Here is a 19688-nt window from a genome sequence, read left to right on the forward strand (position 1 = left end):
TGTGAGTTGTATTTATTAAAAAAGTTATCGTGCCCAGCCTACTCTTTGAAAATAATAAAATTTAAAACATCGTAAAGCCATTTTTCAACAAATTCGACAATTTCAATAAATTTGACAAATTTGTATTCCAATTTAAATCGGTCATTTAAAAGTTAAATTTCGACCAATCATGATATATTTTTTTAAAGATTTTTTATTTTTTTATATATTTTTTTCATAACTATATAATCATGAAAATAGTATATTAAAGTGTAAGTATATATATATATATATATATATATATATATATATATATATTTATATCGGACAACACTTATTGGAACATCTTTGAGTAAACCACCTTTCTTGATCATCCTTTCACATGTGATATATAACGCTATAAATTACGTGGCAACATGTTTTTTTGTGAAATAAATTTAAAATGTGGTCAGCTATTATATATACAGCTATTTTATGCATATGCTCACAAAATTTTCATCATTAAATCATGAACGCATGTTGATCTTTTTTATGAAAGCACTTACTTGATATGCAATGTTGCCAAATCTTTTGTCCTTCTGTCGAGCTTCTGTTTGGACGGACTTGAACAGATTTATTTGTTGGTTGAATATTCGAAAATACGTAATGCATTGGAACGTTTGGCGCGAATATTTAAAATTGCGGGTTTATTTAAAAGTAAAGTTATACAATCAAAACTTATTTATATTACGTTTACAGTTGAATTAAGTATTTTAAAATTAGTTTTGTAGAACAGGCTTTTATAAGATATTCTATCTTTTTAATAGCATTAATTTATTATTTGAAAATGTAGATTGATTTACAATTAAAATACCAAAGTTCAATAATATTAGTATTGTGTTTACAGTATTATTGGAAGTATATTTTATAAAATCTGATTTATTTGAGTTGTTTTCTTTCCTTTTATTATAAAATACCTATTATATGATTTTCAGAAAACGATTTTTGTACACAATATTTGTGCTGGTGTATAATAATAACTATTAATACATATTTTGTATTAATAGTTCTTCATTTTTGTTAATTTTATAACCTTAAATATAAAAGTTACAAATCAATGTACACCATAATATGTATGTATAGTTGTAATGTGTAAACTTTCCTAAATAAAGATATTATTATTATTTTTTAGTGGAATAAATCTTTGATTTTTTTTTTACATTTACTCCACACAAGAGGCCCTGAGGATAATAATTTCCCTCAGGGCCTATGTCATCTTTGAAGATGCTGTGTGGAGGGTCTTTTTGAGGAGAGGAAGGAGTGAACATGTGTCTTGAAGAGACCCATGTCATATGAGGGAGGAAACACAGAGGCCGGAAATTTGATCCAGAGCCGAGCCGTTGAACACCGAAACGAGTCGTAGAAACGACCCGTTCTCATGCGACTAATGTTAACCGTGTACATATGTTGGGCATGCATTTGGCGTGTTTCCCGACTATGCTCCGGTGCTGAAGGGATTAATGATGCTAGTTCCTCGGAGCATCTTCCATAGAAATACCGGTAGAACAAGCATATGCTCTAAAAATTGCAATCCGTTTGTTAAGATGGGAGAATCTATCAAACAGACCGCCCGTTTCTGCACAGAGTCGAGGGTTTTTTCAGGTATTTTCGGGCTTCACACCAGAGGTGGCTGCCAAATCCAACCGTGGGGCGCCCTTGTGATTTGTACAGGGTTAGCAGTTGTGTACTATTCAAGTATTTGCGGGCCCTGTACAGTACGCCCTCATTAACCTCAATTAATTGAAATATTCAGAACTGTTTTATAGTGAATTGTTTTACAGTGAATACCTCACAAGAGTCCCAACTGCTCCCGTCTAGAGCCAGTGAGAATATGGCATCCCCAATTGGGGGATGTTGTGTGGCTGAGGGTAAGTGGGGAAGGGAAAGAGGAAGGTGGGGAAGTACCTGGCTATTCAGATCTAGTCACTAAACACGGCTAAACCCATTTGGAGCAACGTTTCAATTCTGAATGGTGGTCTTACACCAGGGCGATACTGGTAGTATCTTCCACTCTGGAACGTGCCGCAAATATACTATATATTATTTTAATTAATTAATTGTGAAATAACACAAATTAATCAAATAAAATTTATTTGCGCACGCCGGGTTCGAACCCGCGACCTTCGAACTAGTTATGTTACTGAGCCATTTTTTTGTTTGTTTAACAATAGCTCCACACAGGAAGCCCTGAGGAAAATATTTTCCCTCAGGCCTATGTCATCTTTGAAGATGCTGTGTGGAGGGTATTTTAAAGGAAGGGAAGGAGAGGAAGGATAAGGGGTGGGTGGGTGGGGTCTGTGGGTCCAGGAGTGACGGACGTATGAATCCATCCCTCCCACTGCGGTGCAAGACGATGTTCCCAAAGAGTTCTGCCTGAAAGGTTTCCCTCAACCTGTCTCTCCGGCCTTCCACGTAGCTGGAGGACACATCCACCGCCAAGACCCGAGCAAACCTCACCCCATGAACCCGGGCACAGTCACCAAACCACTTGGGGTGACCTATGGCAGAGGTGTAGTTATCCAATAAATGGTTCCCGGGGTGGCAGTACCAAATTGTAAATAGATTAGAAGATACTTTCCTGAATGGTCGCCATTCCCCATGGGGTTACCAGTCACGTCTTCCACTCTGGAATGTACCCGGCAGTAGCTGTAGTATAATCTACCATAGCCACATATTGCACAAGTCTTGTGTTTTAATAAAATTTTGCACAAATTCATTGTTTGGTAAAATAAAAACAAATTTGAAAAAATTCACATTTTAATTTATTTATTTTCAGACATTTTTAAAAACTTTCATTAGGAAATTCAACAGAACTAAAACAAACTTTAAAACTAATTAAGTAATGATTTTTACATAATTGCAGTTTAAAAAATATACAATACGTTATACAAAACTGCCATTATCAGAGTTTAACAAAATATATAATAGCAAAATCGAGAGAAACAAAACATACTTAAAAAATAATGAAGTAATGATTTTTACATAATTTCAGTTTAAAATAATATGGAAAACGTCATACCAAACTGACATTATCAGATATTAACAAAATATATAATAGCAAAATCGATTGAAATAAAACATACTTAAAAAATAATTAATTAATGATTTTTACATAATTTCAGTTTAAAATAATATGGAAAACGTCATACCAAACTGACATTATCAGAGTTTAACAAAATAGAGAAATAAATCACACTTAAAAAAAAAATTGCATTCATTTTCAACTAATTAATTTTCCTTATTTAGTAAAATCCTTATTTAACAACATCCCCATTAAAGAATGCCTTAAAATAATTGAAAATATTCTAGAACAATCTAATGTCAACCCAATAATAAGAAAAGAGTTATTCCAGCTCATAAAATTTGCATACAAACAAATTATTTTCTTTTTAATGATACATATTTTGAGCAATTGGACGGACTTCCCATGGGATGCCCTTTAAGCCCACTTCTAGCGGAGATATTTATGGATCATATTGAAAATATTATTCTAAAGTCTCCCTTAGCTAAATATATAATATACTATGTCAGATATGTAGACGATATCTTAATATGTTGGAAAGGCACCAACCGTCAATTAGATATCTTTATTAATTGGGCCAACACTGTTAATAATAAAATCTGCTTCACAGTCGAACATGAGATCAAAGGTAAAATATTTTTTTTAGATCTAACAATTGGAAAGAATAATAATAAACATACTTTTGAAATATTTAGAAAACCAACTTTTACAGACACTACAATAAATGCAAATTCAACTCATCCTTCAGAACAGCCAGAAAATGCAAATTCAACTCATCCTTTAGAAACAGAGGTAATTATCTTTAAAATGTACAAAAAGTACGTTACCTGAGAAAAATCCACATGATCGTGTTAGAGTACTAAAATCATCTTCTATATTATTATGCCCAGACAATTCTGAAATTTCAGAATCTCTAAGAAACTCAAATATTTCATGTATTTAAAAATGAAAATATTGCAAAAATAGCAATGTCTGACCCATTAATATGTTCATATGGGTCTTTATTATTAAGTAATCACACGGAACACCATTTGAATACACATATAACATCGAAGATGAGGGATTTAGCCAAGGTGTATATAGTTATTAAAGAACAGAAACCTTCAATTTCAACCTTTGATTTAGCGTTTGACCCTGTGCATTTTGATGTTTTTATTAAAGCCGTACAAATAAATAGTGGTTACGATGAAATTACAGGTTCTGTAAAAATTCCTAGCATGTCTCAACGACTTTGTACGGCTATAAAAGATTGTACAAAGTCGTTGAGACATGCTAGGATTTTTTACAGAACCTGTAATTTCATCGTAACCACTATTTATTTGTACGGCTTTAATAAAAACATCAAAATGCACAGGGTCAAACGCTAAATCAAAGGTTGAAATTGAAGGTATGTTCGTTACCAGTTTAGTACAATATGGACATGAGTTTTTACGGTCATGCACTCGTGCTCATTTACTAGTAGAAATAGTGCTTCGAGTTGTAGTCGATGACACTTCGATTGCCTCCTGCTTCTCTAAATGATGTTGCTCATCATCGGCGTTGGAAATTTTCATATCTAAAAAGTAACAATACATTATTTAGCTTTCTTTAAACTTAATTAGTAAAACCTCAAATTATAAGAAAGCAGTCATTGTTGAATGAAACACTAGTATATATTGAATTATTTCGCGGATAAGCGATAAGCCGCCATAGCTCAGTGGTCAGAGCTGTCGACCGGAAATCGAGGGGACACGGGTTCGAGTCCCGTTGGCGTTATGTAAATCTCAATTATTTGTACCTATATTTTGTTAACTCGGATATTTTCTTATATTATTTTGTATAACATATATTTATCATATAAGATATAAGATCTGTATAATTAAAAAAATATATAAATAAATAAAGATGTACATTATTATCTGTAAAAGCCCTATGGGCGTTTAAATAAATAAATAAATAAATAAAATATCTTTTATCAGGAGATTTTTCAATGTGGATGAGTGTTTCAGGCGAATAATTATTGCTTTTAAAATAATTATAATTAAATTAAATTATTTAATTAAATGAAGACAATATTAGCATCACTCAATCTAAAATCTGAAACAGAAAAGATACGGTCACATCTGGGACTCGCACCGGACCTTCGGCTTTCTGGGCCGCACCTCTGACCATATAATAATCAAATTATATGTTACGTATTGATTGTTTCAAGAGTATTAAACATGTTTTCTGTAGATACCTGATTCTATCGAAGAAGTAACGTTGTTCGGTTTGTATAGTGAATCATCATCTTCGGACGTCGGCGGACTCCTTTCTAACATTACTTCAGTTTTGGTTTCTAAAATAAAGCATAATATATTATATATTTATCCAATAATAATATCTCAATGTAGTAAGTAAGTCATGTGCACAAATATGAAACCTAACCTAATATAATGACAAAACAACAGACTAATTAAGCATTTGCAACGGAATATTTAATTAGCAGCATTTCTGATATTACCTATAACAATTTACTATAAGCTAAGGTAGCTCTGTAATATTTCAGATTATTATCAGTGAATATTACCTGAATCTGAGGAAGTTTCATGGTTAATTTCTTCGCCCAGTATGCTCTGCATATTGCTGATGATTAAACTTTGTCCTTTGGAAATTAGCGAAAAGGGTGAAGACGAGATCATGTCGTCAGTACTGTTTATTGATGTACGTAAATCACTGGTTCTTGGAACATCTATAAAATATCAAGAACAAACACATTGAAACATACATATATGTACCTGCAGTTTTCTGTTTTTGCAAATTTTATTTCCACAAAGGAATTTGTTTAATTTGAATATGAACAAATTAATGGGTGATTATCCGACGTGTAAAACTTCGTTTTAACTTAATTATTTTAAGAAACAACTGTTTGAAAACAAAACATGCTTTTAAATGCATATTTTAGTATAGGAATATGGCTTTAGTTTGATTTGACATTTTTACCACAAGTTGTTAGGTTAGCTTTTTTGAATTTTGTTAATACATAATATATATCTATTATTCAAAATAATTTTACTGCTTGGGTTCTCAAAAAAGAAAGAAAAAAATCATGACCTATATAATAAAATACGGTAATTATTCTGTACTCATTTGATAAGCATAGATTAAAATTGTTAATATTATATTTATTATATTAATTCTATATTTTACAATTTAGGTTATTACCTATTTAGAAATATGTAATAGCTTACCGTATTTAAAATCCATTTCGCAAAGCTGAAAGATTTTATTAAATCTCCTTCGTAATAAAGCTAATAAAACGCAAAAACAAATCAACCTGTCAACTGATTCGTGATATACGAACATTGAATAACGGTAATATTTAATATTATCTGTTAGCCAGTTACAAGTCATTAAGTGTTTCAGAAAACTAACCTGAAGCTAGCTTCAAATGGACCAATACAAACAAACCAGCCTTGTGCTAGCAAACAACATCATTCGATAATGGGCTCTAAATAATATAACTTTAGAGGTTAATTTTGCATACAATTCTTGAGCCTTATAGTTCCTTTCGAATATTGTTTAGACCAATACGCAATGTCGTACGATAATAAGCTCTAAATAATATTACTTTAGAGGCTATTTTTGCATACAATTGTTAAAACATTTAATTACTTTAGAAAATTATTTGTACACCTGCGTTTGACACAAATAACGATGGCAACGTCGCTTTTTGAGATCAATGAAGTTAGTTTAACATACGATAGAAATAATTAACAAAGTCAGGTTGAATATCTGAGATAAAATCGCATATAGGAGCATATCTAATGCTCACGAAAATCGCACTTGTCACATCAAATTGAGTTGAAAATGCCACTGATCTCGTCTCGCCGAGACGATTAAAATGGCATTTAAATCTCAATTTGTCGATGATCAAGTAAGTGCTCAATGATCAAGTAAGTCGAAATGATCCAATAGTTCCGGTTATTTGCAGACGCTAAGATGTACAAAGTGCCGTATCATAAACCTATATATATATATATATATATATATATACTTACACTTTAATATATATATATATATATATGTATATATATAGTAAGAGCACGACGGCGTAGCCGAGTGCTCGAAATAAAGCAAGTGTTTTAAGGACCAGTTATCCACGAATACTTTACGCTATTTTTTTTATTGGTACACTCTGAAAACATAAATATTGATATTATTATAAAAAAATTGGAAATAAGAACTATTAATGAATTCGTGATGTGACATCACAATATCTTGTTGTCATGGAAATGAAAAACACAAACATTAATTTGCAATCTGTCACATAAGATTAATAGTTGACATCACAGTTTTTACTAGTTATTGTGTGTTGTAAAATGAGTTCTAACATTCATAATTTAAATACCAAAGCAGAATCGCGGTTAATACCTGAAAAATCCAAAGACGTTTATAAAAAAGAATATGAAAGGTTCATAACATGGATGGAGGAGCAAAACGTAGTAGATGTAGATGAACGAGTTGTGCTTGCTTACCTTCAGAAAATGTCGGAATAGTACAAAGCATTTGAATAAAATTTTTGTAACATTTGTAATGTTTTATTTGACGTTTAAAATATTCCTGTCAGATTTATAGTTAAAAGTTGACATTTAGACTTCACATTTTGTTGATTTGTTGATGTTGCCATAGTAACTTTAAAAACGCGCGTTTCATAAAGTGCGATTTAAACACGCTAGAGCGTACTTTAAATGAGTAAAAAAGGGCACCAATAAAAAAAACCAATTTCTTTAATGGTCTATATATCATCGCTTCAAACACAAATAAATAGAAATCAAAATGAAAAAAATAAGAAAATACACAGATTTAGGAAATGAGATAAAAAAAAATTGGCCATCTCAGACTATAAAAATATTACCATTCGTTATTTCGGCTATTGGCATTATACCTAGCGCTCTCATTAAAAATTTAGGCGTATTAGATCTATCAAAAAATTTATAAATAAAAATGCAAAAATCAGTCATTTTCACATGTAGGATAACGAAAGATTTTTTAAATATTTATGTTGAGGGATCAGTAGGATTTATAGGCCCTGTTAGGAGTTCTACCGAGCCGAACCCTCTGATATGAAAATATCTGGAGTCGGTGAATTATTTTCCCATTTGATCTCTGGTGAGTTGACGTGTTGTTCTTGTATTGTTTTGTATTTATTTTTCTAATATAATGCACTTGCATAATGTTGATTAACTAGATGATCATTTATGGAAAAGTGTGTGGAAGGGTTTAGTTTTTCCTATGGGGAAGATTTAACCCGGACATAACGGAAAATAAAAAAAAATAGTTATTTCCTTTTGCCTTAATTGCCTTTTGTTTAATTAAGTATTTTCGCTTCAAATCAAAACTTTAGTTTTTTAATGAAAAAGGCCACGAAGCCGTTGGTCTTAAGGGTTAGAAGGTGAGAGAAAAGGCGATGATAGGAAAGCGAAAAGAAATAAGCGAGAGGTCGGAATAATGGACCTATCTCATCTTTTCTTTTCATCTCGCTTTCGAAATTATATCTCTATGTGTTCTGAAGTTTGAAGAAAATGCAGTTTGTAGTTGATATCATACAAAGTTCAGTCTCATGTTAGGAAACACAGATGAACTTTCGTGGAAAGTTAATATTTATTATTTCAATTGATTCAATTTTTTAAAATAATTATTATCAAATTGAATTAATTTTTTCGTAAAACATAATTTTTTTTGCGAAACTTATTTTTTTTGGTGAAACTAAATTTTTTTGGTGAAACATAATTTCTTTGGTGAAACATAATTTTTTTGGTGAAACATAATTTTTTTAGTGAAACATGTGCGTTTCCTCTTAAAACATGAGTCTCTTTGAGACCAATATTCACTCCATCCTCTCCTCAAAAAGATCTTGTACAAAGTATCCCTAAGATGAAAACCAAATTATTTATCGCAAGGCCTCCTACGTGAAAGACTTAAATAAAATCAAAATAATCCGTTTATTACCAAAAACACAATATTTTATATTAGTCCCTATCTTTTTGATAAACTGTGATGTTGTCAAATCCACTATTATTTGAAATAAGTGCTGTAAACCATATTCAAGTTGTTTACTGTATTAATCAATCGTCTGATGCAATGAAATAAAATCTTAATTAACAAATTTTTTTTCAATATAATTGCTGTGCGATTAAACCCAATCCCTCCAAAAAAACTATGAATAATGTAGAGTCTAAAAGTCTAGAATGTAAATATAAAGGTGAACCAATGTCTTTACCAATGATTTTAGTGGGTATTTGCTCGTTTATTTGTTGGGATAGAAAGACAGATAATCTAATTTGGTAACTTTGCACTGAAAGGTTATTTAATGAAACTATATTATGTATCTTTATGTGGTTATGGGCATCGCTTTATTTATTCGAACACTATATTAACCTGACGAGAGCACATTATTTATTTGAACATACTAATGTTGAAATAAATAAAACGATGTCCATGACCATATAAACCTGACGAGAGCGCATTATTTATTTGAACATACTAATGTTGAAATAAATAAAACGATGTCCATGACCATATAAACCTGACGAGAGCGGATTACTTATTTGAACATACTAATGTTGAAATAAATAAAACGATGTCCATGACTATATAAACCTAACGAGAGCGCATTATTTCTTTGAACATACTAATTTTGAAATAAATAAAACGATGTCCATGACCATATAAACCTGAAGAGGGCGCATTATTTATTTAAACATACTAATGTTGAAATAAATAAAACGATGTCCATGACCATATAAACCTGACAAGAGCGCATTATGAATTTGAACATACTAATGTTAAAATAAATAAAACGATGTCCATGACCATATAAACCTGACGAGAGCGCATTATTTATTTGAACATACTAATGTTGAAATAAATAAAACGATGTCCATGACCATATAAACCTGACGAGAGCGGATTACTTATTTGAACATACTAATGTTGAAATAAATAAAACGATGTCCATGACTATATAAACCTAACGAGAGCGCATTATTTCTTTGAACATACTAATTTTGAAATAAATAAAACGATGTCCATGACCATATAAACCTGAAGAGGGCGCATTATTTATTTAAACATACTAATGTTAAAATAAATAAAACGATGTCCATGACCATATAAACCTGACGAGAGCGCATTATTTATTTGAACATACTAATGCGCTCTCGTCTGGTTTACTCTGAAAAAGGCCTGGATATGTTAGTTATGCCTAAACCAGTCGGTGTGTTTGCATACAATTTTTGAAAGCGTGAATACCGCACAAGTGTCCCTATTGTCTGGAGCCGGTGGGACTATCGCATCCCCAATAAATATATTGTTGGGCTGAAGGAAGTTGAGTTGGGGAAGATAAAGGTTGGGTTAGATAATTAGTTATTTAAAATCTGGTCACCAAACATGTTTAAAGCCATTTCCAGCACGTTTCGATTCTCAATCTGCGGTCTTTTACCAGGGTTTTGCGCGATGCTGAGAGTATCTGTAAATATTTTTTTTTTTTTTTAATCCTCATTTTAATTTTTTTCTTTATTCTTCACGCTAAACTGCCGAAGCAGTTTGTCAGCAGGGAAATTTCACAATATTAATTATAACACTCAAGCACACACAAAGAGAAGCAGCAATAGGTATAGAAAATAGATACAGAAGAATAAAATTTCAAGTGTAAACAATATAAAGGCATAAAATAGACAGACATACAGATATAAAACAGTCAACATACTCATAGTCATACACACACTCAAAGGCACATAAAATACACATATTCATACAATTACATATACCTATTCAATAGATATGTATTAATGTATTTGTTAACAATATCAATATAACAAAAAATCTAGATCTATTATCCATTTTTCTAGGATTTTATTGAGTTCAGTAGTGCAATTTGATAACCTTTTTACATACATTAACATCTCATTTAATGTATAAGGTACAAGGTAAGTGAATGTTCGTTGCGCGTATTTATTAGTAATTTTTGGAATGGATACTCGTACGTTCATTTTGACTGAATCTTGTGTTGCGTATGTGTTATCTAGTTTTTTTTTAGACATACAATTTTAAACCATAATATCTCTCGAACCGGTAATATACTAGGCTCATGTTATATTTGTATATCTCTTCTGTTGCAATAAATACATTTGCTTACCAAAAGCTTAGTTTGAGATTGGATTGTTTGAATATAACCTATAATTTTTTTGCACGATTTTTCCAAAGTCATTATTGTATATAATATAATAAATAGTATAGTAGATTACGCCGGTGAAAAATAGATTATTCTTAACGAACTTGTAGGCATAAATCGAATAAAGTGATTTATATTGTTATAGGTTCCTTGAATAACTTAAAATTATTGTTAAAAAAATTTGCGGATAAGTAACGAAAATACTTTACTTCTAATACGGGAGGCGGGTACGGGTACCGCAGCCCCGGGAACGATTCATTGGATGACTAACACCCCTGCCATAGGTCACCCTAAGTGGTTTGCAACGCTTGGTCGCATAGCAGATGGCCGGGTGAGGTTTGTTTAGGTTTTGTGCGGCGGATAGGATCGGGAGGGACTGGTTGATGGAGACATTTTGACTTCTGCCGCCGGATCTCCTGATCCATCGCCTTGCATCGCAGTGGGAAGGATGGATTCATACATCCGTCACTTTTGAACTCACCAACCACCAGATTCCTACCCGCCCCTCATACATTATCCTTCCCAGAACTCCCTCTCCTTCCTTTCCTTAAAAGATCATTGATCACTAGATTTTTACACACTTCTCACACTCTTTTCCTCATACTCCAAAGATGACATTGACCCTGGGGCAATTTTATTTCCTTAGGGCTTCCTATGTGGAGCTAATGTAAAAAAACTTTGAAGGGTGAGAGATACGATCTCAACATGCTTCAGTTTAGATAACGCCTGAAAAAATATCTCACATCTTTACATGTATTCATCAAACATTTTGCAGCGCTGCATATCAGTGCATATGCGATAAAATTGATATGGATAATCAATACGTTTATTTGGGAATGACTGTTGATTGCAACCTCAAATAGGACATTAAAATCAACAACATTTTTGAAGGACTAATAGTGATAGTGGGTAGACTGTATAAACTGATGTGTTTCATTCCTGTGAATATTAAAAAAATACATTTACTTATCACTCGCAGAATTAACTTTACGATATGGAATAACCACTATATATATATATATTTAGGATATTCTTGTAAAACCAATTTAAATTATCTAAAATCAATTCAAAATTCTATAGTTAACCCACTAGTTTCTACTACTAATTTCACTGTTGTATCGAATCTTAAATATCTTCAAATATAATATATATCAAAAATTGCAAATTCCCAAATACAGGGTTTTCAAATAAGAGGTGTTATTTTAATATCCAATCGTAAAAGATCAATGGTATCGTTGTTTGCGTATCACGTAGTGCCATTTTGTTGAAGTCCAGATCAATACCATCCAATTCCAGCCATAAAAAATCATTAATCATCTCTCGATAGCGCAATCAATTCACCGTAACTGTTGCTCCAGCCTCATTTTCGAAAAAGTAAGGTCCAAAGACTCCGCCGGACCATAAACCGCACCAAACAGTCACGCGTTGAGGAAAAAGAGGCTTTTCAATAATAAGTCTTGGGTTTTCCGAGCCTCAGATGCGACAATTTTTCTTGTTGACAAAGCCACCGAGGTGGAAATGGGCCTCATCACTCAAGTTGATTTACATTTGATTCACTCAAGTGAATTTTAATAATTTCAATGCGTTGTTGAAGCGTATATCGTTCCATTTTTATTAATGGCGTAGTTTCTACTTGTCAAATGTCAAAAAATGACAGCTTCCAAAGTAACATCTATCGAAATAGCGGGCTATTCAAAATAACACCTCTTATTGGAAAACCCTGTAGATTCAGATGCATGCTGAAAACATGGCTCATAAGTAGAGGTACTTTATACTAGTCATCTCTATCAATCAATACTTGCTATTGGTTAGCATGTATATTTACTGTTGTTTTAAATTATATTGAATATTTTAAAATTAGTAATAACATTATGAGTACATATTTACATTGCAATTGAACATGTACATCCTTTAGAAAAAATGCCTAATTGTAGTTTAAAGGGATAATTCTTTAAATGACAATAACACAGAGTCATTTTGAAGCAAGCGATTGGGAAGAGATGGGACAGATAACCATATCATACTCTTAATAAAGTCAAGACATTATAATGAGACTAATAGTCATTTTCTTTCACACAGCTTTAAACACTTCCTATTTGTCGCGCCGCTTCGATGGTGATGAGAAAACTTTCCCAATATGTTTTCGTTACCAAATGCGACGAAAATTGGAATTTGTTTCTGGCAAAAACGTGTCAACTTTAGTTAAGTTAATCTTGTACTCAATGCGGCTGAATAACTAAGGTTCGTATCAATGTATATTTTTAAGTATCAACGGTGATCATCTATGACAATTTTAGACTTGAAAAAATATACCCTGACAGCTTTAGTGTTTTAGCTCCCTATGTGTATTGAATGGGTTTTTGATGGAGAAGAAGCTCAGAAAAGAAAACGTCAACCGGTAACAATTTTTTTCAGCTTTTTTAAAATATATTTTTGTCTCGTTGAACATTAATGCATTTCTCACATCGCTGATACAACATATTAAAACAAGTATAATCTTTTCCCAATTTCGAGAGCGGTCTTGATGTCATCTTCGTCAGTAAAGATCTCTGGGATGTTTATTTTTTCAAAAATTTATTATGTTATTTCATTCCTGTCTCCCTCAAAGCACCCTTTGCAATTTACACCATGTGCCCAGGTCCATTGTCCTAAAGCAACATCCCACCGCGGCCTTTACCTTACCCTTTCTCTCCTTATTTATGTATTCCCGCATCTGAGCAATAATTGGTATGTAGCTGGCCCTTTTCTTCAGATCTCCCTCATTCTACCGAAGGATTAAGGTCATGCGTTTGATGGTGGCGAGCTGAGCTTTGAATTTACTGGGACCTCTTTCTCCTTTTCTTACTCCCTGTATATTTTTTTATAGACTTAGGGTTATATTGGTGGATCCACGTTTCACTACAGGTTCACAATCACCCCATATATTATTCCTTCTCTCTTTGCGAAGTTTGAGAAATGGATGAGAATTTTCCACTGGCCCCTGTCGACCAAATGGCAGTCATTCTAGGAACCTAATGCGAGCACGCTTCTTTTATCTTCATGGTTATGATTGTTCTCTCCAACACTTTCAATATTAATGTTCACTGACTTATTTGGGAAAATAAACAGTTTGTGAACATATTTTCAAGTATTAAGTGAGTATTTCCAGTCCGCGAGTACGATTTACTAAACTTTTTCAATGTTCTCCTCAGTTGATACCGATTTTGTGGTACCGGGGTGGTCTTCACCTTCAATGGACTCTCTTACTTGTTCGTAAAATTGAGTCCATCTTTCGACTGCCGCATAATATAGAAAAGACTTACGATAGACACAGTTCATAGTTTCTGCGCATACCTTCGTAATTTTTTTTTTCACTAACTAAAATTTAGGCATTTCGAAAGGAGCGTTCGCCGCGTTCCACTGTTAATATATGCCCGATTTGAAGATGTAGAATCAGCAAAGCCAGAAATTCATAGACGTTTGAAAAAATTAAATAAATGGAATTATAAAAAAATATATTAACTTTTCTATCCTCTGCATATTTTCCATCAGACACCACCCTAGAAAATAATAATGAAAAAATGTTCTTGAGAAAAATTAAGAAATTTTAGCAGAATTATTTTGAAATAGCCATTTGACCTTCTGGGAAGTAAACTTAGCAAGTCATCGTTTCAGTCCATACGACGCCCGTAAAATGCGCTGAGCCGGAAGAACCATCAAGTGAGTTAATAAATACTTGAACGTTGATACTATGACAATATGAAAAGAAACTTTATTGTGTCACATATTTTGCAAGTTGGGAGAAACTCAGCGGTTCGGCTTCCCTTGGACGGAACCATTATCTTTAAAAATAAAAACTCTTAAACTATTAAAGCATCCTCGAATAAATTTAATGCGAATAGAACTATATTCCTTTTTGAAACAATTTACACTTATTATTATTATTATTACGACCTTTCCAAAATTCTGCAATAAATAATTCATACCTTGAAATTCAAAGTGTGCTTTGTAATAATTTAATATTTATTCAGCATCCTCACAAGGAAACTAGTCCTGTACAATTTTGCTGATTTATTTATTATTCAGATCTGTTATTTCTGAAACTTATGATAGGTACCTACTGAGCACGAGTTTGCTTACAATAACTAAGCCGAGTGGGAACAGATGTTTTAGTGCGGGATCGTGCATAAATACTAACCATATTGATTATGTTGCTCAAGAAAATTTATTTTTTTATTGAGAGATATAGTGTTATTATGATCCATAAATTGTAAGACTTGAATAAAAAATCCTAAGATAAAAATGAATATTGCTTGCATGATACCATAAAATAAAAAATATGAAAATTTCTCATTTCAATTGATTATTATTTCACATTTGATACATCTTTAATTACACTGTAAAGTGATCATTGCACAAAATCTCACCATGAAGCTAAAATAACCAATTGTCTGACGCTTTGAATACGGCGAGATGTGGCACTATAAACATAACACATCTTAAAGGATTTTTTATAGTCAACGAAAGTATTATTTTATTTTATTTACTGTACACCCAAGACAGGGTCTAAATGTAAAAGAATACAAATAATAAATACCAATAGTCCATTAATGAATTACAACGATACGTAAGAGTACAACAAGTTTATATACCAATTATACTCGTAACAAAACAACATAAGTTTGGAAATTAAATTTTTATTTTATTAATTTATTTTTATTTATTTTGCAATAAAAATACTAAAACCCAGTAAATCTTCCCATGGGCATCAGAATTGGTAAGTAGGTTCAGCAAAAATATCAAAAACCCGTGTCGGCGGCCTCGCGTGAAATTATTTTAGAAAGAGAATCCTATTTTAGCCAGAATGTCTGGTATAGATAATAAGCCGTTCAGAATCTTATAAGCCATCAGCAGTAATGCGACATCTTTTCTGGAATGAAATTATAAAGTTCCAGGCGCTATCGCTAAATACGACCGGAATGTTGCCAGTACAATGGGTATTACATAGTCAACACATTTCACCAAGAGGTTGGGAGAAGGTTATGTTGGCTATTTGGAAAGGAACATGGAAAATTTCGGGGTTCCTTAGTAGACGGTGAATATTTTTTGATTGTAGCTGAGATGGAAGGTTGTATATGGTTAATTAACTTCAATTAAGTATGCAACTTACGAAAACTGTAAATTTGAATTTAAAAAATTAAACAAAACACAAACTATTAATGAAATAAATTGATATCTCTAGAAAAAATAGCAAAATTTTTGTGACGTAACTTTAGAAATATAGACCATTTATTTATTATTGTATATTTCTACAAGATTTACTCGAATAAATTATACATTTTTTACACGAACAAAATATACACGAAATTTAAGCATTGAATGATCACTCAAAAGCAATTATCTTATATAATATTACAGCTGTTTTAAAAATTATATTTGGAATGTTCTTAAATCAAAAAAAGTGGATAGTATTATGAAATCAGAATATATACGTAAATTAAACAAATCTTAGAATGCGTTTCAGTGGAAGTAATAAACATATCAAAGAGATATAAATAAAATAACTGCGTCCCAAGTTCACATTCAAAGGGGTTTCTTTCAAAGAGTCTGAAAATGATACAATTTAAAGGACGTGAGAGAAAAGGTGTTTATTTCGATGAAAACTAAGCTAACTAAAGAAAGTTGTGAAAAGACTGGAAACTGAGAACCCATACTAAATGGAGTTATTTGAAATTGCGGCGATGAAAAGACAAACTTTTCTTAGGTCTTTTAGGTATTTTCCTTTCGGCAATTATGCGCTAGAACAGTGGTTCCCAATATGCGGTACGCCTACCCCCAGTGAGGAAGTGAGAGGTTACTTGAATGAAATTTTTGGATTTGACTTCTTCGACATTGAATGAAGACGTAAAATTGGTCATGAAATACTACTTTTTTACAGAAATATCGTCGCAATAGAGCTGGGTAAACAACCCGTCTTCCTACCATTTCACCGACCATCCACCCAGCTTTAACCAAAAGAAATTAATGGACGACATGCAAGAGCAGACTCTGAGGTTGTTTCGCGATTTTTGTTTTTCTCAATGATTGGTCAGTGGTAAATGGGTCCCGCCCAGGTGTCGAAAGTTCAATTACTTGGCTGGTTTAATTCTTCCGTCACTATACAAGCAACATTTTCTACTTATTGAGGTGCTAGTAGGAGATTGTTGCCATGTAATGTGATGACTATCGAGCTTTCAGAATAATATATTGATTTTTGGGTTTTTAACAAAACATTTCCGACTTATGGCCATTGGCCAACTCTTTCCACGGAGACTCTTTTCCATCGTATGTGCGACGTACCTTTGAGAGGGTGGATTTGCGGCCATGACAAACATAAACACTAAACATTGTCACTGACTTCAACTCACTAGAAAACAATCTGATTTTGCACATGTGTCCGATTAAACTTAAATAACAATATGTGATATTCATTATTGTTAGAATTATGGGCAATTAAGATTTTATTGATAATAAATTATGAAAAACGAATTTATTGTGTATTTATAATTTTGGCTATAAGGGCTCCGCGAGTTAGGGCTCTTTGTGAAAATTAATTGGTGCAGTGGTTAATATATATATATTAGGGTGTCCCAAAAAAATTGAAGTTGTTATTTTTGAACGCATACCCTCTAATTTTGTTTTAATAATGACAAAACACTTATAAAAAAAGATTCGTTCACTTTGGACAACTGCAACACGTGCCGACTTGCATCGAAAGATGTCAGTACTTGTACATTAAGACGCCAGCGAGCAAACGTGTTGATGAGCTTGTAGTAACTTGCTATTTTGTTAGTAAACGAAAATCACTCGTTCAGGCAAGATGTTGTTAGATTTACGCACTTCTAAAAAGAGTATATTTTAATAGGAGTCGTAAAACACCAAATATAGGGTTCTAAACTGCCATCTAATGGACAAGTTCTTGAAGTTTTGTTCTACAATATCCGGAAAGTGAATTAAACTGTCAATATATACCAAATATAGCCATAGTTGGTATTAAAAGCTGTGTTTGAAGTAAAAATCAGTCAAGTGACTACAAGTCCTGACATACCACTCTTAAAAAAATTTCGAGATAACTGTAAAAATGTTGATCCCGATAAAATTCAGTGCTACAGAGAAAATCTCACATTGCACCTAACCGCTTCCGAAATCGATGATTTGCTTGACTTTTACCGTACTGCACTGACAACAAAAATACTTTGAGATGACTATTGAGAGTTTTTAGAGCTCTGTATGATAGTTTTAGGAGGAGATACAGCGAGAAAATTTAAGATTCGGCTTCCAGGTGCTCGATGGATAGCAAAGGCGCTTTATTCCTTGAAAATATCATTAATTTGTGCGCAATTTAAAATTACCGGTAAGGATAAGGCGGCACTTTTAGACGTTTGCCTGTTCATAGTAACATCCTATGTCAAGCCATGGTTACAATGTATTATAGCAGTTAAAGCACCTTACCAGGACTTGTGCTTTTTGAAATCGATGAAGGCTTAAGAAAAAAATGATGAAAACATCTCAATGGCAGCTTTATTTCTGTTCAGTAAGCATTCGATTCGATGAAGGATCTATTTTATCGCTGTTTGACGACGCTGTGGATCAAACAACTAAAATAAAAATGCTCTAAATATCAAAAAAATAATTTATCAACCCATGACAAACGTTACATCCCATCGAAGGAAGATCTTGATGGTAAATTGTATGGTAAGTTTATTAAGTAGTTTAAATTATGTTTTGTATTGAGGTTTTTGTTCATATCATAATTTAGTGACTTTTGTTTCAGAGAAAAATAATAACGACTTCATTTCAGTCAAGAGCAAGTATTTGTTTGATCGTCTGAAAACAGATGCCAGTTTTCTTAACGAATTCCCTACGATGTGGTCAAATAATGCTTCGTATCAAGAAGTCAGAAAGAAGGTGTCGCCGCTGAGGGTAGTGAATGATACAGCTGAAAGAACTGTTAAGTTAATGCAAGATTTTCATGGCTTAATCTCACGGTCGAAAAGGAACAAAAATATTTTTTGTTACGATGCGTTCAGGAACACCGGAAGATTTATCCTGACTGTAAAAAACAAACTTTGAAGAAAAAATTTAATCAATAAACCATTTTTAAATATAAAATACTACATAATTGAACATTTTTGCATTTTTAAATTTTATTTATCCGACAAAAATAAAAGTTGAAAATCCTTCCATATTAACTCTGTACCAAATGTTTGGCATCAAGTCGGCACGGGTTGCCGGTGTTTAATCAAAATAATATTTATTATATGAGTTATTGAAATCAAATGGAATAAAACAAGAGGGTATGCATATTTAAATTCATGAAAAAAAATTCTTCCTTATGTCCTGGGACACCCTAATATATATATAGTAGAGATCGATAACTTATTGGTTTCATTCGTCATTTTGAATTCGTTTTATTCGCATGTATGAATGTAGTTA

General features: G+C 32.4%; 2 protein-coding genes across 2 annotated transcripts in view; both read right to left on the bottom strand.

Annotated features, from left to right (window-relative positions):
• Positions 1–19688, bottom strand: part of LOC149423118 (tachykinin-like peptides receptor 99D) — a 563330-nt gene that overhangs the window by 308547 nt on the left and 235095 nt on the right. The gene's annotated exons all lie outside the window — the stretch shown is intronic.
• LOC149423121 (uncharacterized) lies at positions 4373–6799 on the bottom strand. Its single transcript, XM_089632490.1, has 4 exons — positions 6250–6799; positions 5589–5750; positions 5259–5357; positions 4373–4595 (listed from the first exon to the last, which is right to left on the bottom strand). Exons 1-4 carry the CDS (start codon positions 6410–6412, stop codon positions 4489–4491), a joined length of 531 nt encoding a protein of 176 aa, XP_089488616.1. The 5' UTR covers positions 6413–6799; the 3' UTR covers positions 4373–4488.

The sequence above is a fragment of the Hesperophylax consimilis genome, chromosome 6 (genome assembly GCF_061612785.1).
Source record: "Hesperophylax consimilis isolate HC1 chromosome 6, BYU_Hcon_1.0, whole genome shotgun sequence".
In the NCBI taxonomy this organism is placed as follows: domain Eukaryota; kingdom Metazoa; phylum Arthropoda; class Insecta; order Trichoptera; family Limnephilidae; genus Hesperophylax; species Hesperophylax consimilis.

Coding starts and splice junctions, on each gene's coding strand:
- LOC149423121 (XM_089632490.1), bottom strand. CDS start 6,412: ATGACTTGTAACTGGCTAACAGATAATATTAAATATTACCGTTATTCA. Junction 5,751..6,249: donor CGAAATGGATTTTAAATACG/GTAAGCTATTAC, acceptor GATATTTTATAG/ATGTTCCAAGAACCAGTGAT. Junction 4,596..5,258: donor TACTTCTTCGATAGAATCAG/GTATCTACAGAA, acceptor GTTACTTTTTAG/ATATGAAAATTTCCAACGCC.